The 27,728-nt window shown below is 42.6% G+C and overlaps 1 protein-coding gene across 6 annotated transcripts in view; it reads right to left on the minus strand.

Annotated features, from left to right (window-relative positions):
* The window catches only part of erbin (erbb2 interacting protein), a 76,165-nt gene that overhangs the window by 3,011 nt on the left and 45,426 nt on the right, over nt 1-27,728 (minus strand). The window contains exons 8-26 of one of the 6 annotated variants that reach the window (XM_061733955.1): nt 26,764-26,827; nt 24,033-24,107; nt 23,329-23,473; nt 21,843-21,915; nt 19,685-19,814; nt 19,486-19,601; nt 18,023-18,092; nt 15,490-15,589; nt 13,782-13,903; nt 11,965-12,138; nt 11,676-11,858; nt 11,442-11,547; nt 11,135-11,318; nt 8,971-10,438; nt 8,305-8,448; nt 4,392-4,448; nt 4,113-4,235; nt 251-343; nt 80-154 (exon numbers count right to left, since the gene is read on the minus strand). In XM_061733955.1, coding sequence (XP_061589939.1) covers nt 80-154; nt 251-343; nt 4,113-4,235; nt 4,392-4,448; nt 8,305-8,448; nt 8,971-10,438; nt 11,135-11,318; nt 11,442-11,547; nt 11,676-11,858; nt 11,965-12,138; nt 13,782-13,903; nt 15,490-15,589; nt 18,023-18,092; nt 19,486-19,601; nt 19,685-19,814; nt 21,843-21,915; nt 23,329-23,473; nt 24,033-24,107; nt 26,764-26,827 — 3,502 coding nt within the window. Of the gene's footprint in view, nt 1-79; nt 155-250; nt 344-4,112; nt 4,236-4,391; nt 4,449-8,304; nt 8,449-8,970; nt 10,439-11,134; nt 11,319-11,426; nt 11,548-11,675; nt 11,859-11,964; nt 12,139-13,781; nt 13,904-15,489; nt 15,590-18,022; nt 18,093-19,485; nt 19,602-19,684; nt 19,815-21,842; nt 21,916-23,328; nt 23,474-24,032; nt 24,108-26,763; nt 26,828-27,728 lie in introns of all 6 variants that reach the window. The other 5 variants (XM_061733956.1, XM_061733954.1, XM_061733953.1 and 2 more) reach the window with 5 other exon arrangements.

Below are 27,728 nucleotides of genomic sequence, written 5' to 3' on the forward strand. Positions count from 1 at the left end.
AAAAAAAAAAGATATTATCAGTTAACATCTCAAAACACAAACACCAGCATCACCCGAACTTGTCAACACAAAAGGATACCTGAATGATTTTATCTCCAGGTTGAAGGATTTTGGATGCAGGACCCTCAGGTTGGACCCTTGTCACAAATATACCCTGAAATTAGAGGACATGTAAGCCATAAATCCAGCTGTTACACTTACAACAAAGAGGCTTTTAATCAGAAAAATCTGATCAAAGTTGTGCTTTTACATAATCGTCGGGGCGAAAGGGGTTTCCCCGGCCTCCCACTCCTCCAGAGATGCTGAAACCCAGCTCCGGATTCTTCTCTACTTTCACACGAATCTGAAACACACACACACCCACGCATGCTCATGAGCTCGGCGTCATTTAATGTCAAATTACACAATTTTCCTGCATCAGAACAAAGCAACATTCATATGACTGGATACCTTGTAACTTCACTACTGTAGATGAAACAAAAATAACAACAAACAAAAAAAAAAAAACACCCAACACGTGACTTGGTATCAAGTACTGCATTACAAAGAACTCTGACAAGAAAGTTCTTGGAAAACTCCCAGGATTAAGATGTTTAGCATTTCTTCTGAAAGTTAAGACCTGGTTCTGGTAAGGATAACACTAGCTCACAAAGCATCTTAGCACTTAAGAGAACCCCGACAGTGATGAACTGTCGGGAGAAAGGAAGAGAAATTTTAAGAGGATTAAGAGAAAATGTTTTTTTTTTTTTCCTTTTTAAGAAACACAGATGAAGGAAGTGTGGAACGTTATGAGGAATAGTTAATGAAACGTCAACATATTTGACAGCTGGAAGAGTCCAACAGTTGCCATGGAGTTAAATCTTCTTAACTTTCTGGATTTACGCAAAGTTAAGAAGATAACCGTTACTCAAGCAAGAACAGATATAGATCTAGATCAGGGGTATTCAAATAGATTCGGCCGGGGGCCACATCTGCAAAAGGACTGTAAGGAGAGGGCCGCACAATTTGAAAATGTGGGGATTTTCAAAAGGTATTTTGCACTCAAAGACGAAGACTTATGTAAATATAATACATTTGTATTATACATTTGAATATATCTAGTTTACATATGAATTATGTATTAATTGTCTCCAGATTTAGTAATTGTGAATGTTAAATATAATATTCAGATAAAGAAATATTATTTTGAATGCAAGTTCATTTTGAAACCATGCATTGTGCAAACTTAATGAAATTGATATTGACCTACTTTTAATAAAACACGCCATAATGACAAAGCACCACTTTCCACCAAGATTTCCTTATTTGACATGCTGACAGGTTTGCTGCGTTTAACACTGCTCCCTCACTCCAGCTGTTATTAACTGTTTGTTTTTTTCCCCACTTATTCCACCGAAAGTGTTTTTTTTTTTTTGCTATTTTCGGCTGAACATTCGGTGCATCACTATTATTAAAAAAAAAACACCCCCTTTTTTAAATATGACCAGGGGCCACATAAAAGCTCCTGGCGGGCTGCATATGGTCCGCGGGCCACCAATTGAATATCCCTGATCTAGATGAAATGGATGTTTTAAAACAATTAAGTAACAGAACAGGCAGCTTACGGAGGCTGAATACTGTCATTAAGGTCATGTTTGATCCTGGTATTAACATTCGTCCCGAGTGATCGGGTCACAAGAGGACAGCGTTGAGTTGAGATGTCAAAGCAACCAGAGCACCAAGAGCACCTGTGCAGCAGACCCTAACTCTAGACCCGGAACCATGTGACCTCCCGGGAGGTGAAGGTCTGTGTGGGGACTGTCGTGTCCTTCACGTGTGGTCGTGAACTTATTACTGACGTCATGTTTCCTGATATTCTGGACTTCACTGCATCACCAGTGAGTCTCTCAAACCACAACTGAAGGTGGTCTGGCCCTCATGTGGTAAAAACACTGGGCCACACCGAGGGGCTGCCTCCATGAATGACGACTACTGTCAAAGCAGGAGTCGGTTCAGTTACCCAACAACGAAGGGGTTTCAGTCCCAAGTTTCTCCTGACCCACTCCTTCCTGACGACTCTTTGGAGAAACTTCAACACTTACGGCGTGTTATTAAACAAATGAATATTAGATTACATTTTCTTGGGTCAGACTGTGGCTGCAACCTCTCCGATCCGTCCTTAACAGCAGACAGCAAAGAGTAAAGTGGGCAGTAGGAATGGGTGATATTTTACCGTTCACGATAAACCGTCAAAAAAATTCCCCACGGTAAGAATTTGTCATCTCGCGATAAAAACGATAAATTCCTGTTGATGACGTTTTTGTGTAAAGCTGATTTATGGTTCTATGTTCAATCGACGCAGAAGGAAGGAAGGAAGGAAGGAAGGAAGGAAGGAAGGAAGGAAGGAAATGAGCCTGAAAGAAAGAAAGAAAGAAAGAAAGAAAGAAAGAAAGAAAGAAAGAAAGAAAGAAAGAAAGAAAGAAAGAAAGAAAGAAAGAAAGAAAGAAAGAAAGAAAGAAAGAAAGAAAGAAAGAAAGAAAGAAAGAAAGAAAGAAAGAAAGATTCCCATTGATTACGTTTAATAGCATTTAGTATTCTTTTAGAGCAGTGTTTTGGGGGCTCCAAAGACTGAATGTGGTGATAGATTTATAGTTGAAAAGGTGGAGTTGAATTGGTATTTTTTTATCGTAATTTTTATCGTTATCGGGATAAGTGCCAGAAATTATCGTGATACATTTTTTAGTCCATATCGTCCATCCCTAGTGGGCAGACTGAACTGTGGTGAAGTCTAAGACTTTCTAGAGCTGCCAACGACCAGAGCGGTTAGCAGCCACAGAGAACCTTTAAAAAAGCAACCGTGAGCCACCATGGCAGCGTTCACGCGGCTCGATTCGCACCACAGTTCTCTAGATTACTGCGACCCTTCATCACAAGTCTGTGCGTGTGTGTGTGTGAATGAAGGATCAACAGACTAAATGTTGTCACATTAACACACAAACATATGTGTCTTCCTCAGGTGTCCATTGTTGGAGCTAATTGGGAAGTGGCTCAGCTCTGAATTGCCACTGGCTGTCCTCTGATTACCTTGATGGGTTGCACCTGGGAGCAACATCAAAAGCAGCTCACTTGTGAGAAGAGGAGGGCTCACTTAAACATCTCTCGCTGCCATTCCGGTGGTCCCTGTCTTGACTGTGCTGGAAGCTGCTTTGAGGTATGTGGACTAGGGCTGGGTATCGATTCAAATGTCAAGATTCGATTCCGATTCTTAATATTCAGAATCGATTATCATGATCCGATTCAATATTGATTTGGCTTAGTGTTATTTAAAATGTTTTTTGAGCTGTTGCCTGAATTATATGACTGTAAAATAACTAGTGAAATAATAATTTCACAATAATTATTGTGAAATAAATAACTCAAACAGGCCTTTCAATATCCATTTAAAGTGCAAAAAAGAAAGAAATTGCAACAGTTCATGCAGTAAACAAATCATTTTAGCTTATCTAATTTATTCTGTCACCACGCACACATATTGCCATGAAGCACCTGGCATTTTTCAGAAGTGTCATGACAAACTGTGTGTCCGACTACTGGGATTAAAGTTCACCTGGCGAAAATGATTGGGGAAAAAAAAAAATTTGATCTTTTATACATAATCGATTTTTAGGAATTAATATGAGAATCGATTTAGAATTGGAAAATCGATTTTTTTTTCAACACAGGCCTAATGTGGACTGGGGTATCCTTTACATTCTTGACCTTAGAATAGACTATGTTTAGCACACTAGGTGTAGCAGTTGGTACCACCCACTGTATCTGTTTTTGCACATCTTTTTTTAGATTAGTTAGTTAGGTATTTTGTTATTTGATTTGTCCAGTAGGTAGTAGGTAGTTAGGCTTGGTTTTGTTCTGTTTATTTCATTCATTTGGCACAACCATTTGTCCCTTCCTCCCCCACAGGTAAAAGCAGCTAAAATCCTCTTCTCCAAAACAGTTAATGAACATCCTTATATCATGTTGTCTTTAATTCCTTGGCTGTTATGTATGTTGCACCCCCTTGGGGGGTTGTAACAATATGACTTCCAGATCAGCAGGTACTGAGAGAGAGCAATCAGACCGATGGCGTCCTTCACCTCTTGCTGCAGAGTGTCCTGTTGAACGCGAGGAGGACCTTGAGGCGGCTGGGAGACTTTGAGCATCAGGTAATCGATGAGCTGCTCTCTGGAGGGATGCCGGGCCATGGGCGACTGGCTCAGCTGAGGATGAACAGAAAGGCCCATTTGACCATTGATCAAAGGCACCTGGACGATAACATTTGAACCATCATGCGACTTTAAAACAACAATGTTGTGAGCAAAACATCTGCAAGTTTAATTTTTTACCCCCTGCAATGCAAGTATATTTACACGTACTTTCCTGTGGGGGTCCATGGTGAAGCTTTGTGGCGGTTGGGGAACAAAAACATCATCCTGGAAGGGAAACAGTAAATATTAAAAAACAATTAATGCAAATTAAAAAAAACATGATGTCTTGCATAAGGAATAATCAGGGGCTTTAGTTGATTTTTGAAGACAAAGTCATCAATATTATGCTTTTTTGACCAACTTATTTTGCTCCAATGATAAACCGTCACCCTTATTGGAGGCCCAAAACACCAGGTGTATAAATGTTATAGCAGCGGAGGTAAAAGGAACAGAAGTTACGACGCCTTTCAGTCTCTAAATACATGGGGGTTATTGGGTAAATTGTAACTACTGGGTAAATGGTTTCAAATTATAAGATAATTACCGGGTAAATATAATTTGTCATTACTACCCTCACGGTCACTACACAGATTGATTGGCAATACATAATTTACCATTCCAGAGTATATACCTGGTAGTTCTCAGTAAATACCAGATGCAATTGAAATTGTATCTACCAGGTAATTATTGAGTAAATACCTGGTGGTAGTAGTAAGAAAAGATCTAATTACCTGGTAGTTATGTTGTAATTACCGGACTGTAAAAGGAGAGGTTACCGATGGTTTGAAATTAGCATAATATGATCACTTTATATGAAAGGGATCAACAGATCAGATTAAGATGGGAGTTTAAAACTGTCTACTTGGGGATTAAGCAGGATGCAACTGTGAATATTAGACTTCTTAAATGTTGAGGAGGGAAGACGTCACAACACACCGACAGCTTTACAGGACAACTACCATTTTTAAAATTCTAATAACTTTTGGACGCCGCTTACCTTTCACCAACACAGTTTCATCCCAAACACAAACTCTGAGGTGATTGAAAGTTGGAGTGAAAATAATGAAGGCGAAAAAAGGAGCATTTAAAGTGTGGTTAATGGAAAGAGATGCATCGCAATGACTAGATGATTTCATAGTGACAAGGTGGAAAAGAAAAACAAGAAAACCGTTCTTAGAGTCTGGCACGTTTAAAAGGGGTCGCTTGGTCTCAGGGAACAAACTTGACTATCTGGTTTTTTGCTTCTGGACAATCATGATTAGTTTACACAATTATTTGCAGAGAAAAGTGAGTGATGAAAGAAAAAAAAATAGCTTCTGTGTTTGTTAAGTTTTCTGGAGTCAAATCTTTTTTTTTTTCTTAAATTTTGTGAGGAAGTTGTTTCAGAAGATTTTAAAAGCGCTGTTGAGCGAGTTTCAGTTCCAGGCAGCATTTAGTCAAAACAATGTCCGCCAGATCCACCACAGAGATAGTTACAAAATCCCTTTAAAAAAATAAAAAAAGCTCCTTTCAGGCACAACCTGCTGTGTGAGAATCGAGTCCAAATGATGATGATGACTTGATGATCCGACTAAGCTGAACTTCTGCAGCCACCTCAGTTAATGTGGCTCCTGGTCAGATGTTCAGGTTTGTGGGATCGGTCATGTCACCGAATAAATAAATTAATCTGTCCTTTGGTGCGTCCGAATTTTCAGCTGCATCGGCTGTTTTCACATTTGTTGGCCAGATTGCGTTGCATCTTTTTTTCAGTAGGTTCGATTTCGTGCTCACAAATGTTTTCGGTCCAGCTCAAACGCTGCAACATCCGTCCTGGCAGAACAGCATGTTTCCATGACAACCGGCCTGAAGCGCAGAGCTGCAAAGCACAGTGCCGCAAACAAATGTGAGTGAGGCTTCTTAGCTCAAACTGTCAAGGGCGCCCTGAAAGTCAAATCCACACCACAAACCAACAGCTCAAGTCATCTGGCAACCGTGTCGAGACCACCTCATCAAAGAGGTCTCGGCACGGCAGTTTTGGAAAGGCGGAGCGTGGCTTCTGTGTTTACACAGACCTGACTGACCCCAACTCATTCCCAGAGTTCCTAGGGCCTACCTAACTAGTCCTAAAACCTTGATGGGGCGTCACACATGCAGAGGCTCCATGTCCAGATCCAGGTTCAACCCTCTACACTTTCAGTGAACATCATTAGAGCCGCAAAAGGCTAACGAAAGCTTTCTTTTCTATTATGTTATATCATAATCAACATAATTGCACTTCTCTACCAATGAAACATGATCTTAGCTTTTTTTATGACCTAATCCAGGGGTCCTCACTCCTGGTCCTCGAGAGCCGCTGTCCTGGATGTTTTTGATGTTTCCCTGCATCAACACACCTGATTCTAATTAGTGGTCATCACCAATCTTTCCTCCAGGTCTGCACAGTTCTGTTGGTGACACAGTCATCTGTATCAGGGTTTACTGGAGCAGGGAAACATCAAAAACATGCAGGACAGCGGCTCTCGAGGACCACGAGTGAGGACCACTGACCTAATCCATTAAAAAAAAAAAAAAGGAAACTATAACGGAGTTTACATTATTCAGAACTATGCTTGTACCTAAATACAATTAAAGGGAAAGCACCACCATAAATTCTACTATTACTACATATTTCTAAAGCCTTGAACAACCGATATCTTAATCCGCCTCCAGCCGTCGCTGCTGCGTTTCATATAAACACTTTTATACGACGATGTGGGAAATCTGAGTCCAGCAGGAAAACAAATAACCTGGTTTATGGTCTACTCTCACACATGTGGCTCTCTGTTACTTTCACAGGCATTTCTGGATAAGTTTCATGAAAATTCATGTAAAAGAAAGATGAAGCGCTTAACTGAACCAATTTGATGGTGCAAAAAGAGAACAAGCCCCTTGTAAAAGTGCTGTACTCGCAGCGTTTCCCACACAACTCAAATCAGTTTACATCATTTAAATAAATATCAGAGCAGGAGGTTTGAACACAAACAGGAGTCATATTATTTTGTTATACTTGTATATCGTGATACAGCCTCTATTAAAAAGATTAAGAACATATGAGGTTTCTTTTAGCTTATCTGACGTTTCACTGCTGCAGACACATCAGAGTTTGGACTACGTCCTCATTCACTTCTCCAACCTCCTCTTCTGGACCACAGGATGTTTTCCAACAAGTGACCGCTGAGGACTTTAAGACGGTCCAAACCAATAAACCTGAAAACTCATATGTTTTAGAAGAGGAGGAGCAGGGAGGGCCACAGATCTGTGGATTCAGGGAAACCACAAACATGAGAATGGGAAATGTTGGGACCCGGCACAAGCAAGTCCATTATTAGAGTCAGATTTATATTGGCTTAGACTTTTTAATCGTTTAGATTTTTTTTACTTCATTTTCCAGTTTAGTTTTTTAGGTACAGATGTTGACCCAAAAAAATCCAGGATGAAAGAATCAGAACAAAAGTAATTTATTCTTTCCTTTACAATTTAAAATTTTTTATTTTTATCCCAGATTTTTCTTTTTTTTTTCCATTTTCACCCAGTGCTCCTACCCAGTCCTGGGCATAGCTCTTCCTCTATCAACCCCGGGAGGGCCATACTGAGCTCAAGTCTCATTAACTTGAGAAGTGAGCAGGCCGCTTCTTTTCACCCAATGGGATATGCACATGTGTGATAGAGGGGGACAGCACGCCAAACTGAAGTGCAGCTCTGCAGTAGTAAATGTCACTATTTTTGGATGAAAATATAAAAAAAAGTTTGAGTGGCTACTGAGGAACTTCAGGATTGTGGTCGTTGTTAGGATGTCTGTGGGAAACTCTGACTCAAACACTAGAAACCATTTGTTTTCCACACTGACATCTAGCACCAGACAAGATTCATCATCACGAGATTAAATTCTCTCATTTCTCTAATGATGAGGACAAGTGAAAGATGGCTTCTGTGGGTCTGAACACAAAGGAAAGGGGGAAACATGCACTTCCTTATGTTCTAGGAGATGTGAAAGTAACAGGATCCTGAGGCCCTGGCTTTTGGTCGGGGCTGCAGGAGCCAGCTACTCAGTCGCAGTACTCACACAGAAGCCGCGGGCTCCGTAGGACGGTCCGTCATGGCCGCTAAAGACCAGGGAGCCTTGGCTGGCATGCATATCCCTACAGCTGCCATAGTGAGACCAGCTCAGCGGAGCGTTATTGGGATTATAGGAGCGAGACAAAGCATTCTGATGAATGAGCGGCAGCAGGAGACGAGTCGGTGAAGAGCATGCAATCCCCCAAATGAGTGACAGACAAAAAAAGACAACAAAAATGTTAACAGCCCAAACATACAAACATGCAGTGAGTCAGAGGTCGCCTATATATAGATGAGTTAGTAGGGTACAATACAACTTGAGAAACCCCTCTATAAGGACAAACTCCAACAGCATTTTAATTCTTTATTTACCAGTTCGCTTATTAAAGCTTTCATTTGACAGATGATGTGCCAAAAAGCGATTATATTTAAGGAGAATAACAGACATTTCCATCCCCATTTGTGTTGTTTGAAATGTGAAACTTTTACAGTTTTTAAGTGCACTTCTTTAATAAAAGTAATTAAAACTGGAGAGACAGGTTTCTTTTTTTAAATGCTGCACTTTTGACTTAATGTTTGTGTGTTTCCTGAGTCTTCGGCACCAAAGCCGTTTATCGATCAGTAAATATCTTGGTCAGAAGTTGCGCACTTTATTATCATCAGTGATCTTTACCTTCTCCATTTTCTTGGCCTCAATGTGTCGCATCACTTGGTCTCTCCAGTCCGCCGGCACCCTTCCTCCCGACAGCTGTCCTGGTCCATCCAGGAGCGAGTGCTCCGACTTCACCCTGACGTTGGGCCGCTTGCTGGGGCTGCTGTGCTGGTAGTTGAAATCGCTGACAGACATGGTCCTTTCTGGAAGCTCGTGGGGCTGCGGCCTGGCGCTCGTAGGCCTGGAAGCTCCGGGTGCATCAATGCTGTAAGTGCGAGCCGAGAGGGGCCTCTGCATGGCCTGGCTCATCGCCAGCGGCCCCCTGGCGAGCGTGTGTATGTCTCTGTATGTCATGTACTCCCCCTCGGGGAGCTGCATGCGCCTCGGGTCCCCGATGGAGGCCGTGGAGGCGCTGCTGCTTTGTCTTTGCAGAGTGCTGCTTCTCGGCTGGCTGCTGGTAGAATAAGATCTGTCTTTGGGGCCCACGGGAGGACCCCGCTGCTGTGGTTGCAGAGGGTAAGGAGGTGCCTGGTTTCGATTGGAGAAGTTGGTGTTGGCTAACGAGTGCGGAGGAGGAGGGAGGTAGCCTTGGTGCTCTGGTGGCACGGTTGCCCTCTGAGCCCAGAGGCCCTCTTTAGGAATGGCACTGCTTGTGTACTGTATATTGTACTGGGGCGGAGGATGTCCCATGCTCATGCTGGAGGAGATGGGATATCTGCTGGTGCTGGTAGGAGGCCTAGAACATGCCAGCAGGTCTGAGGAGGACGTGGAGGAGCTGGTGTGGACCATGAGAGTCTGATCATTGAGTAGCTGACTGGCTGACTTGCTCCTGGTTATGATCTGGCCCTGACCTCCAGGTCCCGGACAGGCCCCCACCATCCGAGCTTGGTCGTACGGGTCTTCATCTCCATTGAAGGAGTACAGCTTCATGCCTCCCGCTTCTATGTTGCTAATGCTGTGAGACTTCATCACCTGTTGCGGATGGCACCTTTTCTCTGGGGACAGCTCCTCCGTGCTGTGAGACAGAGACATGTCACTGCTGGCAGTCACTCCTGTCGACACCACATGGACAGTAGATGTCTCCGCTCTGGTGCCCTGGCTCCTGTTGCCCAGATAGTTGACGCAGTCACCTCCTTGTTGATTACCGTTCTGAAAATGATCCACATTATCGTTGCCGTAGCTCTGCGTGCCATTCAAATCCTCCCGAGCGACTGGGCCCTTTTTCGCTTTGTCCAGCTCATCCAGCTGAGCTCCGTTGTAGGTCGGCAGCTTTGTCATGTTCATGTTGATCTGGTCCCACTTGATGTAGGGATCTCCGACGCCGTTGTTAATTCCCTTTTCAATGAAGGCCAGCCTGGCTTCCATGGACAGGTCGTAGTCCGGCGGGGTCTGCTGGTTCTTCAAAAGGGCCTGAAGGGTCTCAGAGCCGTTGCCATTATGGAGGAGAGGGATGGACTCTTTCGGCTGGTTCATATTCTCATCCTCGTGCCTAAAACGAAGACATTCAGTGAAAAAAGGAAAATTAAACAAAAAACAACGCAACAGATTTTGCATTACATTTTTACATCTCTGTTCATAACAGCTGGTTTCAGGGGGTGGGGCATTAGAGGCCACTCCCCGCTCCTGCAGGAGTTTTTTCATTTTATTTTTTAAATCAGTGTTAGAACCTCAACTTACACATTTCTGAGCTGGAGAATATGCATCAAGATGCAAAGCAGGATAGATAAAATGAGGAAAAACTGGATAATTCTGGACCAATGTGGAACTGTGATGTCACATAATCCTGTTTATTTTGCAGTTTCTTAATAATATTTGGATTATTATAAAATTTGGATTTTCTGATTTATTTATCTTGACCCAACCTTATTTTAGGTTCAATTATTCTAATCTATGTTATTTCAATCAGTCTGTATTTTGTACTTGCAAGTGCTTTAAATGTTAACCTTTTATTGTGGTTTCAGGACATTGTACAGTAGTCTGTTTCTTGTATTTGTATTTGAACACTGTCATTGTAAACCCTAATGTGTAGTATTTATGTTTGTCAAGGACTACAGATGGAAATTAGCTTGTGGCTAATTCTGGTGCAGCCATCTTTTTAATGTACCTGCACATTGTCCTTTAAATAAATAAATAAATAAAATAAAAATAAATATGTCCCCCCTTTAACATGCTACGTTTCACTAACCGACTCTTTGGCAGGAAAGGTGTCTTGGCCTCCCTCTCGGGTGTACACAGAGAGTTGTCCTGACTGCTGTCTGTGGTCATGGACACAGAGTCGGACATGCGCGACGGCGACGAGCAGTTACTGTTGTTCTGGTTGCTGTTGGCCACCGTGTCATCCAGCAAAGAGTCGGCATCTTTCCCATCATCTGTGGAGCAGAAATTCCACCGTCACCGAGAGCTGAATTGAGATGCTTCAGTTCACGTTTCTACATCACAAAATAAAGTCTTGTAAAATCGACCCGATGTCAGGTTACCTTTTTTATCCTTACTTAAAGTCACCACTTTTGGCTGGTTGATGGAAATCTCAATGAGAGGTGGTCTCATCTCTGCAATTTTCATGTCGTCTTCTTCATCCGTGAGCTCCTCAGAGTACTGCTGACAAAGACGAAACCATTGGAAAAAAGCTGCACCTTTTTATTCAGACCTGATCACTTACATTCTGCAGTTTTCGTTCAAACTGTGAGAAGGTGTAATATTCCTGGACTCCTGCGTGTTGAGATTACCTCCAGCGTGTCCTCGTGGTTCATCATGGAGGCCTCTGAAGATCTGAGAGGAACTCTCTGGGCGCTGACGGACTCGGAAGTGTCTCTTGATTCGGTTGCAGAAGGATTCTGGGCAGACGTGTTGGAAGATACCGGAGGATCAATATCTGATGCCACACCGTTTGGACATGGCGCCTCGATCACCTGCATAAAAACCATCCAAGCGCTTGGTTTTAAGTTCAACATAGAGGGGAGAAATTAAAGTGATTCCTTTATTTTTTTTTTAAGACTTCCTTCAACTGAGGCTGACCTTAAGGCCCACGTCCAGCACTCCGATGTGGTTCCTCTCAACTGGTTTCGACTCTTTCCCCGACTCGTCGCTTGACTCATCCTCCTTCAGCCTGTGAGCCACTGACTGGGCAGTCTTCACCATGTTCTTCAGCTCGTCCGGGTACGGTGTAGGGTAACGCTTCAGGTTTCCCTCCTGGAGGGAAATACATAAATAAATACACACAAGGAAAAAGAAATAACCATCAAGTGTTGACAAATGGAGTTTGTACTAACTTCCTACATGTTAAGATTTGCTATTTATAGTCTACTCATGACAAGGTTTAGAGAACTTTGAGTCTTAAATGGCTCTATGAAACACTTGGGAGCTTTTTTTCCCCATTTTTATCACCCAGTGCTCCTACCTAAGTCAGTCCTGGGCATTGCTCACCCTCTACCAACCCCGGGAGGGCCAAACTGAACTTATCTTGTGAGGAAAGGGAATTGAACCCAGGACCTTTTAGCTGTGAGACGGCTGCACTACCAGCTGCGCCACCGTGCCCACCTAAAACGTTAACGATCTGTTTATGCAGCCGGTTCGTTGTGGCCCTGTTGCACCTTTGGCTGTTCAGGGCACCGGCTACTTGGTGAGGAGCCTCTACGTCTCCCTGCTGCTGAAGTTCTCACCTCCAGTTGCAATAACACCACACACTCCAGCAGCAGGGGGTGAACAGAGGCCAGCGCTGCTCAGCTTATTCCGTGGGAACCGCACTAACTTCTTTTTGTAACTTTGTAACTGACTGGAGACATCAGGGTTTACCTAATCGCTTCTGACTGCAGCCATTTGCGGTCTAAAATACGTACAGTAGAAGCCTTTATGGGTGAAGCGTCGACTCGTGTGTAGAGCTGCTCTGAGCTGTGGTACCCACCCGGAGTAAAGAAACCACAGGAAAAGAGGAAGCAGCTTTCAGCTGCAGGCACACAGCTCAGCTCATGCAGCACCTCTTTGGAGTATTTCAGCCAAGCTATGGGTGCTTCCTTCTTGAATTGAAATGCAACTACTGTGAGAAATATCTGAGCATACTTTCTTTCCCTGATTTGCATCTTTAACTAAAGTTTGTTGAATTCAAGTTGAAGTTCTCAGATTGGATGGGCCACGTGGTAGTTATTCTCGTGCCTGAACCCTCACCGTGAAAGTTTGAACATCTCCCATCTTGGTTTCCTAGTACTTAGTTTCAGCCGCTGTGCAGAGGAAACGTACATAATCAGGGAAAAACCCTGAAAAATTCCCTAATGCCCAGGGAAGTTGAAACAAAGCTTCTGTTGTTTTTTATACACAGTTAATACTAATACATCAGTATTTTTATTTATTATCTGCACTTTACTTAACATTGCCATGGCAAATACCCTGCATTTATATGATTTCTTGGTACTTTAGAGTAAAGGCTTGTTTAAATGCTTTGGTGTCTTCTGGATACAGATGTGTATTGACTTTGTTTTTCAGGTATCTTTTATCTTATCTTTTCTTTACAAACGGATTGATTATTTCTTTGCACTGCACAGCTAATGAGAACCTTGGCCTCCATCGGGCCGTTTAAATGGCCTGCTGTCACATCTGTTCACATCTGTGCACGTCACTGACTGAACAAATGAAATTGTAAAATCAAATCATAAATATAATCGACTGAGAGAAGGTTATCCTTATCTCAACTGGTTGCATCCATGTTTGTGTGACACTTGAGACATTCACAAACAGACTTTATTGATTTTTCTTTTCTATTGCTTATCTGTCAGACCTGATAGATATAGTACTTGGGGGGAAAAAAAATGGGAAAACTGTCAGACATGCATGAGACTAACCCTTGGAGGCGTTTCCCTCTCATCCTTGTCCTCGTCACACTCAAAGGCCACCTGTGCTCGCTGCTTGCGTTGCTCCTCCCATAGAGCCGGATTGAAGCTCTCAGAGTCCGAGTTGGGAATGTCTGAAAGGGAACATGCAGCTCGAATTAAGGTGTTCCATCCATCCATCCATTCATCCCTTTTTTACACCCGCTTTATCCTTTGCAGGGTCACAGGGCTGGAGCCTATCCCAGGTCATTACAAGCGAGAGGCAGGGGTTCATCCTGGACAGGTTGCCAGTCTATCACAGAGCCACAGATACTCACATTCACACCTACGGGCAATTTATAATCATCAGTTTATCATCAGTACCCGGAGTGAACCCTCGCAAGCACGGGGAGAACATGTAAACTCCACACAGAAAAACCCAGCCGGGCCTGGGAGTCAAACCGGGAACCTTGTCGCTGTGAGGCATCAGTGCTAACCACCAAGCCACCGTGCTGCCCATGATTAGGTGTTGTCTTTTTTAATTACAGCATTTTTCACTCTCCTGTGCTGCATCCGGGTCGTTCATACCCAATTGTGACCACAAGATGGAACTAACACTGCATGCGTCAACCTGGAGATGCTTTGAAGACCGTTGTACAAGTTAAAAGAGTCATCTGAATCAACTAAATCTTAATGATGTAGAATTGTTGTAACATTTCTTTCCTGAAACAAAAATCGAACAAACTGAAAGCTCAGCTTTGGCTCTGTGGTATCTAGAGCTTCAACATAAATGCAGCCCACATTTTAGAAAAAAACAAAAAACAGATGCAAATGAACAGAGTGAAGGTTTTCGCGGCAGCGGCAGTTGTGTTGACGCTGCTTCCTGAAACTTTGTAAAATCATTCTGTTGGCAAACCGATCTCTGTGTGTCTCTCGGAGGGTAACAATGCTATGTGCACGTTGGCTGATGCATGATGAATCTTGAGTGAACAGACAAACAGGAGGTTGGAATTTACACTTTAAAAGATGAGAAACAGGCCGTGCGGTTACCTGTGTTAGAAAAACTTTACACCGCTGATTCAATCCTGCGTGTGAAGGATTTACCACAGAGGTGATCTTATCTGCTTAATTCCAGCTGAGGACAAGCCTCAGAGAATTATGGCTAAACTTTAGACCCGGTACTAGAGCACGAGTCACTCTCCATGTCATAATAACTTGTAAAACGGTGCAGCCAGGGAAGAGAAAAAGAAGCTTGAGTTAGTCTGGCGACCCGTCGACCAAGCTGTTGACTCACGACCATTTTACTAGTTTAAGCTTGTAGATCCTGAACTGCAAATTACACCGACGCCGAGCTGCACCCAGGTCAGCGCACTCTGTGTGGTGTGTAATGGAAACCCAAAGCAAAAACCAGAAGACAGAGAGTCGCCGACAAGATGGCGACGACTAGGGTTTCCTCCGCAGCTTCGGGTGACACCGTTTCTTATTAAATATGCAGTCGGGGAACCTTGTAGGTGGCATATCAGCACGTGATATCAAAATAAATTCAATTTACCTGAGAACTGCAAGCGTAAAGCCGTTCGGGTCAAATTCAAGCGTGGGAGAGTTAACGGGGTTCTTTCATTATCCGATCCTGTTGCTAAAACCGGATTAGTGAAAAGTGGGCACAACATTTTGCAGCTTGATGTCTGGCCAGATGAAGTACGACAGAGCAGAAAAGAGAAACAATCTTTCAAGTACTCACAGTCCTCGGTCCTGGTTTGCTGGGGGAACATGTAGTTGGTCAGCACTGTTTTGTGAGTTTCTGGGTCTTCCTCTTTCTGGAGGGGAATCAGGGGCTTTGACTGCGGGAGACAGAGCAGAGAGCTACCTGAAATCATCGCTTCTTTGTCAAGTGCTAAGAGAGCCCTGCTGGTTTTTGGTTTCTCGCATTGGCACGGAAAGCGATCTGGGTTTAAGAGTCAACTGAGAGGACGAGATGATATGGAGGTGAAATAAGGGCCTGAGCAGCGTCAATCATAGAGCATTAACGCACATGAGGGGCACAAATGTAGCGCTACTGGTAAATTCAAAGCACCTTCTTCAAATTGGTACAACATGGAAACGAGCTACACAGAAACCTGCAACGTTTCCACCTCGTCCCCTCTACCAGCGGACTTCATGAGGAAATGCCGTCAAAAACGGGCCCACTGAAGTCTGGAAAAGTTGATATCGGCTCTCAAGAGACTCTCACAACCTAAAACAGGCCAAAGGTGGAGGTGCGGTTAAGTTGAGAACTTTGGAAAAGGGGGCCATTTGTACGAAAGATACCGTTGGTTTACTAAGACCAAGCAGAATTCAAAAGGAATAAGATCACAAGAGTCCTTAAAACACAAAAACAGCGAGTTTAATGGATCACAGAGATAAACGTTGTTTGAAAAGGTGAGAATAAAGCTGATGTTGCCACAAAAAGAGGAAGAGATGTCACAAAATGAGGTTTAAACTTTCGTGACCTTCCCCCCAACTTCTTAGATTTCCTGGAACATACATGCAACACACAGAAACAACCAAAAAAGATGCTGCATGTTTGATCAAACTGATGCTTCTGACAACTGCAATGACCTCTATTTGAACCCTTGGAGATAAAAAAAAACTCTCAAATATAAAAATGAACATAATCCATCTGATAGAGGAAGCATTAGTTTTATTTTCTGCTGTTTTTACAAAACATTGGATTTCATGATTCACATTCTCTGCTAGTTTCCCAGCTTTGAAACTCATCCAGATGATCGTCGGATCGAGTATAACGACAACGAATCGCATGTTTTTTGACATTGGAAATCCTTTTCTATCGCAGCTGAATGAAAACGTCAGTGAAGCTGATGAAGCGCAACCGTCAGCAATATTTTTATATCTCTGAAGTTGGAAGATGGAAGATAGACTCGGGCTGTTGAATATCTGTCATTCATGATTAAAAAGCCCAGGTCTGACAGGACATGTCGGCTCTAAATGTTTTATTTATTCCCCTTTTTCTTGAAGATGACAGACACTTTTCTTTGCGCTGCGGGTCCAGTTGGCGTTTTCTGTCCTGATATTGATGTCTGGGGTTGTTGAGAAAAGCCTGCTGGTACCATCTGTATGTATAAAAACTCCATCTGAATCCTTCCTCTCTTAAAGAGTCCCTAACTGATGTATGACTCAGCATCCCCTCCTTCGATGGTCCAAAAAAAGAAAAAAAAAAAGAGTTATTTGACTACCAGGGATGTGAAATAAAAATACATTTCCCCAACACTATCCAGCTGGGTTTCTTCACCTCTAATCTGCTCTGACTAGGACACCTGTCCTGTGGCATTCATGTACTGATGATCCCTTTAAACTGCAGGGATGCACAGTGTCCTGTAAGATTGAACAAACACGAGCAGAAGAGCAACTGAGGGGAACCTTGGAAATGACAGAAAATGTATTTTTATTTCATTCTCCATTTAATAAGCGACTTCAGGCAAGGACAAAGGAGATGAGAGCGCAGCGGCTGATTTGCAAAGCAGCCTTCTCTAATATAGTGTCTTAAGGCCAACTTGTCAAGAAAGCCTCAGACTTATTCAGCCAAGAAGAGGAAAAAGGTATGAATAATTGATTTTAGAATCTTGTTAAGACTTGGAAATATTTCTGAATTACAATTTCAGTCAGACAAAGCAGGCATGCCGTGTCCCTGTAGTCCCAGAGACTCGTCTGCAACATTGCTTTCCTTCCTGCATGAACTCGATCCACGTAACAGAGTCTCTCACCGCACAAACCCACACTGCACACATCAACCGAACGGACTTGAATGTTTCCGCCGATGACGAGCTTATCATCTGCTGCGTTCTGCGCCTGATCTGATTTTCTCCAAGCAAGCTGCTGCTTTCCTTATCTGCCGGAGCAGCTCACCATCATTCAGATATACAGATACCGCTTCTTGAGGCTTCTGTCTAGATTACCGATCTGTTCTCATTAAACAATTAAGATACGTATTTTCTGACGGTAATTAGGATCCGTTTGCATTTTAATGACCAAGAATTGGGTATCACCACGTCTGACCTGCATTGGCGTTTGGCATGTTCGGATCAAATGCCCTGGAAGTGGTTTACTGCATTTTTGATGCATTTTCCCGTGAACCACTTGGCCTCACTTCTTAATTTCCTGCAGAATTTTTCACTCAGAGTCACATGCCCTGCAGGCGCCGCAGTCACCATCTGACAGCTCTGAAAGGGGCCCTCCCAGTTAAACTTACGTTTCATGCATGATATATGTGGCGTTACCTGGTTTTCCGACAGCCACATTGCAGTCATCTCATTCAGTTTGGTGAAACTGTAGGGAAGGCTCTTCAATCTGCAGGAGAACAGAAGCAGCATGGGTAGTCAGTTATCCTTGTCTAAAAACCAAGGTCAGTCTGATGTAGAAGGCTGCGCAACAAAATTAACTATGCATGTCACCGAGGGTCAAGGAAAAAAAGGATGTTGATGCTGTGCAGTTGTGTCAAACTTGTTTAGTGCATCGGGAACAACTGAGGCTGGGAATTCAAAAGTCAATTACAATCCCAGTCAAGGCTGGAGAGTCCAAAGCAAGCTGTTTTAATCCTGCCCAGAATACAAAGCTTCAACTGTAATCGGCAGGTAAAGGTTCAGACTCTTTCACAGCTGCAGCTCTACAGGGGATGAAATCATTGCTGCCCATGTCTCCATTATCAGGAACGGCCCTGCAAGGATTTTCAGGAGCCTTTGCAGAGTCGAAGCACGTCCCTGCCGTGGGTTAGGTGGGTTAAGTGGGTTAGCGGCCCTGAAAAACGCAGGACAAGAAACCGTTTGGCCGTCTCATGCCGGGTCGCCTTTTTTATTTCACTGGCACTGCTGCAGTGTATGCAAACAGAAAACCGTCCTTGCTTTCTTCTTTATTTGTTGGCAGTCAGTGAACAGTGAAAGTTCTGCGAGTTTGCTCACGGGGTACATCCTACAACCCTCGTCCCTGTAAATGTAGACGAGACGGTTTAAAGATCTGGGGAGAAGATCAGCCCGGACGCGGCGAAAAGGGAACATAACTCAAATGTGCCCTTTAATGTTTCCTGTCCCACAGCTAACTCGATCGGGCACTGTAGCACCTTTATTCTGCGCTGTGGTCGTATGTAAATCACATCGGCCTTGGGAGATGGTAACAGAGCCGAAATGAGTGCCGTCTGAAATGGCCATGGAAAAAGGTGTAACAGGGGCATGAGGATGGCTGCCGGCTCCACACAGAGGGTGAAATCAGTCTGTCACAGTGAATGAGAGACAAGGCTCCATAGGCTGCCTGACGGCGGCATCTGTCAGAGCACCTAGTCCAAACGGCTGACAAGTGATAAGCAAGCTAAAGATGGTGCGGACAAATAGAAAATACCACCAGGCTTCCAACCACATCGACAGGAGAAGCAAAAAGCACTCGCCACTACCGCCATCTCTATAAACAGTCAAGTATTTCCTGAAAGGGTCCTAAGTTTATGTTTGAAAAATCTACTTTTCCATCTACAAGTGTAGAAAAAAATGATAATCTCTTGCGTCATCCTACAATCCGCTGATTAGTTTGAGCAAAAATGTCTTAATGCATCCTAAACTCCACCAGGCTCTCTTCCAAGTGCTTTCCCAGGTACAAGTGTTTTTTTGTTTTTCCAAAACAAGTTTAGCTTGGTCAGCAAAGAGCATTTGTCCTTCAAACTCTCACCCAGGAATCAAAAAGGTCGGAGAGGACTCACTTGTTGTTGCTCAGATTGATAACTTTGAGCTTCTGCATGTCGCCCATCTCCTCGGGCAGAGACTCCAGCTTGTTGGAGTGTAGAAACAGCACGGTTGCGTTCTTCCAGCTGCCCATCTGCGATGGGAACAAACCAAGGACTTGTGAGCCACGCGCCGGGTGCAGCCGAGATGCTGCAGCACAAGAACATGCATGCTTACCTCAGAAGGAAGCTGGGTCAGGAAGTTGTGATCTGCAGCAAAGGTGCGAATGTTAACACACTGGCCGATGGAAGAGGGCAGAGCTTCGATTTCATTGAAACTGCAGTCCAGCTCATCTATGGATGTCAGTCTGGAGGAATGAGACACACACACACACACACACACACACACACACACACACACACACACACACACACACACACACACACACACACACACACACACACACACACACACACACACACACACACACACACACACACACACACACACACACACACACACACACACACACACAGGTTTTAATCATATGCTTTAGGAACAACGGTTGTTAAATCTCTGCATAGTTAAACGCGTAAAAGTTACACTATGTAGTGAGGTCCCCCAAAACCAAATGTGGATAGTTTAATCATGACAAAGTTCACGCATCAGCCCTTTAGCCCAAAACACAACAAGGTAAACCTAATAATGGTTTAAATATTGACCATGGTGTGAGAGGAAACCTGGCGAGCCACCTGAGCAAACGTTACGTAACATAGCCCATGTTTGGATAATGTAACCTAGAGCTTCATGTTTTATTCAGAATGAGAAAATACTAAACCCTGCAAGTAGATTACTCAGATTATTTGGGCTACAAATAACCAAAGCTGCACCCTTTACAAGACAACCTGCAAGAGCTCTTAACTGTACATTTCCCATTTGTTACAATCGCACAACTCTGCATTTACTTTCATGCGTTATGTTCAAAGCATTTGAAATGGTCTTCACATATCGCACGCACGCACGCACGCACGCAGGAGTTATTTTTCATGAAAGAAAAAGAAAAACATAAAAGTAGTGACCGGGAGTACAGAGCGGACTTATAGGGAAAGAATAAGCTGGAGAAAGAGATGACGAGTACAAAAGCTGCAGACCCCAGAGAGGAAGATACAGAGGAAACAAGAATAAGAGAAAAGAGTGGCAGAAACACGGGAGGAAAAGAGGACTAAGAATGCAGCACAGGAGGAGGAAAAAAAAAAAAAAAAAGGAAAAACAAGAGGTAAAAAGCTGAGAAGAGGAGAACCCAGAGTAGGTGCAAGTTAACAGAGATCCCAGTGCATTTATTAACCCAAACTAGCAATTCATCTGTCATTTTAACATTAACTGACACAGGGTGAGGTGTCGAGCTGGCCCCTTCAATAACCCACTTCCGGTTAACTTCTGGGTCTGATGCAAATAAAACCAAAAGGTAAAACTTCTGCGACCAGCAAGTTCATTAAAAAAAACTTGCCCACCGTGGCTGCCAACATAGGCGCCAACCCTCAACAGTCGTTACTAGGCGTCTCATCTCCATGAAGTCCTTATAATCGTATGTCCGTCTTGTTTTATGTGATTTCTTGGAGCCCGGAAAGGGTTTCACTGACTGCAGTGTGAAGCACGCTGCACAAGCAGTGCACCAAAGAAAAAGAAAAAATAAATAAACCATGCATAAATGAAAAAATGAGCTTGCTTAACCTAAAACCCCCTGCATGGGATTAAACTAAACCATAGGCTTGTTCACATAATCTCTGCCAAAGTACACAAGGAGACGCATTCTGACAGAAGGCGTAAATGACGCTGTTTGGAAACAAAAAACAAAACCGTGCAGCTGGGGTTGTATCCGTCGGTTAATGTAGATTTGTCCATCACAGATGTAGGGTTGGAATGATTTCAAAACAAAAAAAACATCATAGGTGGATTAAAAGGAGCTTAATCTTTATGCTGGACCACAGTGATCTGCATTAGATAAATGATCTGCTTGTGGCTCCTCAGCAGCTGTCGGCTGCTGGATTTGTCGGTCTGCTGCTGGCAAGACCACCGTGAGGGAATTTGTGACCGATTTATTCTTTCATTGAAGTGATCTATGATCAAAACCAGCCCTTCAACAATATCCTAAACCGCTTTCCATCAAATATCCAGCTATTGTGATTGAGTTCTCAAAATCAAGACCAAGTCAGTTCACATCTTCAGCGTCAGAAAACTAAATAAATCAGAAAAAAAAGAGGAATCAGTGTTCAGTGGGAATATCAGATTTATCCAGACAAACATTGCATGTGATCAGTGGGTGGATGGATAATAAAAACGCCACAATAATCCACCGGAGGTCAGGGTTTATTCTGCAGATTTTCAAAGCACTCACCCTCCGATAGAGCCCGGCAAGTACATCAGCTGGTTCTCATCCACTTTTAGTGCCGTCAGTCTCTTCAAGGAGCCTGGGGACAGAGGGGGAACTGATGAATACAACAGACCAGGGTTGTTATTGATTATGCTTTGCAGCTGAACTACAAAGAGGAATACCCATTAGAGCAGTTAATTAGATTAATTATTACCAAGATAAATACAGTGATGCGTTTAGTAGTAATTGACCCAGATATTGATAGTGTGGCTCTGACCTCAGTTGGATTTATTACCCCGGCTTAAATGTAGTTTTCCTCGGGATGATGAGAGCTAGTATCTTGTTAAAGTCTTATTAAATGTCAGCTTGATGTCATTTAAGTGTTACCGTTTACTGTTTCATTCATGTTTGTTTTAAAGATGAAAGAGAGAGGAAAAAAAAGCATTGAGGGTCAAAGGGTCAATTGCCTTTTGTGAATATGATTTGATGAAGTGAACATTTTTACCCACATGACTCATCATTGGGGAATAAATGTGATAAATTTTAGCTGACATAAAGGAATAATCTCCTAATACTCAGCTGATAAGAATGAAGAGCTCATGCCTTTTCCTCTTGTGTAAGACCAGGGGAAGTAGTTTTAATTTTGTCCTCTTTTCTGAGAACTTGTTTCTGGTCACTGATCACGTCCCTGTTCATTACAGGATACGTAACAAAGCAATCATTCCACCTCCTTCTTACAACACGTCAGAGCCCATGTGATCAGTTAGTTCAACAGGACTGATGTGCTTTTTTTCCCCCTCATTTTGCCTGATTTTTTCTTCTCAGTCAACTCAACGCAAACGGAAAGCTGTGTGGTTCACTGAATATAGCCTACTGTGACTTGTAGACCCCCCAACTCACTAAATGCTCCAAAGAATTTGTCTGGACTCAGTTTTGTTATGTTTGGATGATTACATCACATGATATAGGGGTATCTTTAGGCCACACCCACAAATTTATTGGGCCATAATTTTGAAACAGATTGTCCAATCAAAAAATGTCTTACTGTAGCAACCCCAAGATGTCTGCAGAGGTGATAAAAGGTTGATTTGGCACAATTAACATATATATAGTTTGCCATCTATAGGATTGACAGAATAATCCTGACAAAAACAATGTCTTCACAAGTGTTACAAAAGGACTCATGAGCAGAAAACACAATGTGAAGTGACTAAACTGACAATTTTGACGACTGTTTATGACACTTTTCAAGTAAATGCCATGAAAATGCAGTTTAGCTTCACAGGAATTCCTAGAAAACCAAAACACAGCATGATAGATGAGCCAGGAATATTTAAAAATCACAGGAACAGCTGACAGAGAGAGGTAAAGTGTTACATAAAAAAAAAAAATTCCTCAAAAGACGTGTGTGTGTGTGTGTGTGTGTGTGTGTGTGTGTGTGTGTGTGTGTGTGTGTGTGTGTGTGTGTGTGAGTGCGTGTGTGAGAGAGAGAGCGCGGTATAATCCTCACCGATTGACCCAGGCAGCTGTGTGAGGGCATTGTTGGAGAGCAGCAGGTCCTGCAGACTCTCACAGCCGCAGATTTGTTCATCCACCATTTCCAAGTTGTTCTTGGACATGTCCAGATATAGTAGGTTTTTTAATGTCCCCAAGGTCTGGACAGATAAAAAGAAGGAATACGTTTTAAAAAAAAAAAAAAAAAAAAAGTTACAGTAAGTTTCACAGATGACTAATTATCCTCATCTTAGGAAGCTCTGCTGAATGACCACATCAGCTGTAGGCTTGTTGAACAATTAGGCCGCACAACCGCACATTTTTAATTTAAAAACAGACGTTTCTTATAAAAAGGAGCAGTTACAACCCCTTTATATGCTGAATAGACTTCGGCGCTAGTAAAAGGATCGGTCTTTGATTACAGCTGATGCTGTTGAAACGCTGGCGGCAGAACTAATGCTCTAACCCAGTTACGATCAGCAGGTCATTTGGATCAGGAAACACTTTTTTAATCTAATGAATGAAATACGCTGTTAAAAATGAATCATGGTCATAGAAAAACATCAACAGTGGATATAAGACGGCTCGATTTCTGATATAAACTGACTGCAGTTCGATGTGATCAAAATTCAAGCAGACGCGTAGTTTTTGACAATTCAAGGAAAAGAAAAAATAAATAAATATCAAGATGACGTTTTTGAGCACAGCTGCAGATTATACCCCAGGTAAAAATGTCAGCTTATTCCCATCCATCCACAGCTCCTTGAGTCCAATCAGGTGCTCCAACACCTCAGGCTGCAGAGAGAGAGAGAGAGAGAAAGAGAGAGAGACAACAAACCAAACAAGGAAGAATTGGTTATTCAAAATGGTGAAATTTGGAAGAGACACTTTGAAAATCTGTACAATTCAATCACACTGGATTCAGCCCAAAATAATCTGCTCAACAAACTTAAAATCTTGAAGGGGAGCTGCTACTGAAGATCCAGGCCCTGCAGCCAAGGAAGGCCAGTGGCCCTGATCGCATCTTAAATGAAATGCTCAAGTTTAGCAGCCATAAAATCAAGAAAGCCATATTGAAATTATTTAATCTCATTTTGAACATTGAACATTTTCCTGACACCTGGAGCCAAGGGATTATCACGCCAATCTATAAAAGTGGAAACCAATATGAGCCAGACAATTACAGAGGTATATGTGTCAGCAGCAACCTGGGGAAGTTATTCTGCAGCATCTTAAACAGCCGTCTGCAAGACTTCCTCAGTGAGCATAATGTCCTGAGCAAGAGTCAGATTGGATTTACACCACAACACAGAACCACTGACCACATCTACACCCTCCATACACTCATTCAGAAACATGTCCACCACAACAAAAACACAATCTTCTCTTGTTTCGTAGATTTCCAGAAAGCATTTGACTCAATTCGGCATCATGGCCTGTTTCTGAAATTACTGGAAAAGGGTATTGGAGGAAAAATCTTCCACATTATTAAGACAATGTACATAAATAATCAATGCTGTGTAAAAATTGGAACCATAGAAACGGACTTCTTTCCCCAAAGTAGAGGGGTGAAGCAGGGCTGCAGTCTCAGCCTCACCCTGTTCAATATTTATATTGATGATTTGGCCAAATCTCTGGAGGAGTCGGATATCCCTGGTCTCACCCTGTCTGACACAGAAGTAAAGTGCTTACTTTTTGCAGATGACCTAATAGTGCTTGCTCCATCTAAGGAGGCTCTGCAGAAGCAGCTGGATCACCTGCAGAAGTTCTGTCAGACCTGGGCCCTGACTGTTAACCTGGAAAAGAAAGTTCTTCCAGAACCGAAAGTGTCAGAAGAACCAACAAAGGTTTCTCCTGGACTCTACAGACATACAGCACACACACAACTACACATATTTGGGACTCAAAATTAGCTCCACAGGAAATTTTAATCTGGCCATTAATGACCTCAGAGACAAAGGAAGAAGGGCTTTTTACGCCATAAAAAAATCTACAAGCATAAATATACCTGTAAGAATCTGGCTAAAAATATTCCACTCTGTAATTGAACCCGTTATATTGTATGGTAGTGAGGTATGAGGCCCTCTTATTAATCAAGACATTGAAAAATGGGACAAACACCCAATTGAAATGCTGCACACTGAGATTTGTAAGAGCATTTTCAGAGTCCATAGGAACACCCCCAATAATGGATGCCGAGCAGAACTGGGACAATTTCCCCTTTGAATTAGGATATAAAAAAGAGCCATCAAATTTTACCAACACCTAAAAGCAACCGACCCCGACTCCTACCACTACAAAGCTCTCCACAGCCAAGAGGAGAAGCTAGAGTAGAGTCTCCTCAGCCAGCTGGTCCTGAGGCTTCACCTCCTCTACCAACAGCACCTTCCCTACCTCCTCTACCAACAGCAGGCCTCAGGACAGCCCTCACACAATCCGGCCCTACCAGATTACAGCCAAAGAAAAAGACAATTACATTAACTATTAGACATCTACCACAAAAACCCAAAGCAAACTGCAATTCTATTTGGCTCTAAAAAGATTCAATGGCGACCTATCTGACCAGCGTGACTGATCAGACACTCAGAAAGACTTTGACCATGTACAGACTCAGTGATCACAGCTTGGCCATAGAGACGGGTCGACACAGGCAGACCTGGCAGCCCAGAGAGGACCTGCTGTGTCGGCTCTGTCCACACAGACAGCTGGAAACAGAACAACACTTCCTGTTAGAGTGTGAACATTACAACGACATTAGATCTACCGGTAAGTTCTTTCCTAAAATTAAACAACAAGTCCAGGATTTTGATTCCCTCTCAGATCAGGACAAAATCCAACATTTAATTGGAGAAAAAAAGGAAAGTGCTTTAGAAGCAGCTAAATACATCAGTGCATGTCATAGATGGAGAGAAACACAACCAGACAACTCAGTCTCCTCATCCTTAGTCTGCCTATTAATGTAAAATAGTTCTCTATATATGTGTAATGTATATGTATGTGTATGTATATATATATATGTATACATATGTGTGTGTGTGTATGTATATATATATATATATATATATATATATATATATATATATATATATTGTATGCAGGTGTTAGGTATTTCTTGTAATTGTATTGGTGTTTCGTATGTTGATTGTCTCGTGATTTATTGTATGTATGCTTTCGGCAACAATGATTACTATCATTCATGCCAATAAAGCGTATTTGAATTTGAATTTGAGTGAGAGAGAGAGAGAGATGGGGGGGATCAAGTGTCAGATGTGTGATGGTTAAAAATCAAATATCAAGTCATTAATTTAACTGCTTGTGCAAGTATATATAGAAAAAATGGCTCCTATAAAACATTTAAGAGAAGTAAGGCAAACACATTAATGAAGGAGGAGGCGAGGTCACCTCGGAGAGGTGGAGCGCTCTGGGCATGGACAGGCTGACAGACACTCACCACTTCAGTGAACTCATTACTCCCCAGGTCCAGCCTCTCCAGCTGTGTGAGCTTCTGCATGCTCCTACAGATGCACAAACACAAACGCAGTCAAATCGAAACCAGAAAAAACTCAATCAATAGAAAATAAAAGCAACGTGAACCATGTGCTCTGGAAATCAAGCCAAAAGACACTTCTTAAAACTATCCCGTCAATTTCCATATGTGTGTAGTTTGGATATTTTTTTGGACAGCATGTACGCACTCCTTTTGCTCCTCTTCCAATGACAAATTTTATGTGGAAATAAATATCTTTTAGAGCTAAGGCGTGACAGAATTATGCTTTAAAGAAGGGAAAATGTGACGTATGCTTGCCCCAAGCCTCGCTCCAGAATTTTTTCAACATATTCAGGTCACAGGCTCTCACTCTCTGCTACATAAAAAACACTATTCAGCTGCTTACAGTTTTGAATTTACAGAGATGATCATCGTAAAGAGAAAAAAAGAAGAAATTCTTGTTAAAAGGCACATTTTACAGTGCAGATGTGGTGGCTACTCGAAGATGACGAGACTTCTTCTTGAGGCACCAACAGCAGAACTATGCAGGGATTTGGGTGTTTCTTTTCTTTAAATAAAAATCTATTTACAAAATAAAAGTGGGATACAACACAAACATTAATATAGTAACATTCTTTTCAAATACGGTCAAGAGAAAGAAAGAAGTAATGAACCACAAAGGTGAAGAAATTAAGTACTCAGTTTTGGGGCAGATATGCAGAGTGCAGCGTCCTCTCATGTGACAGACATTCAGCTCATGAATGGAAAACTGAATCCCACAATTGCAGAGTCTGTCGTTTTTGCAAGCCTCCCAGAATGAAAAAAAAAAGAATGTCAGATATACGGCCCGAATTATAAATATGATCGGAAACCTTTTAGAGATTTGGTGCAACGTGCAGACGTGACTGACTCAAACACATAAGTGCTCT

This window comes from Cololabis saira, chromosome 11, assembly GCF_033807715.1.
Source record: "Cololabis saira isolate AMF1-May2022 chromosome 11, fColSai1.1, whole genome shotgun sequence".
NCBI classification, from domain to species: domain Eukaryota; kingdom Metazoa; phylum Chordata; class Actinopteri; order Beloniformes; family Belonidae; genus Cololabis; species Cololabis saira.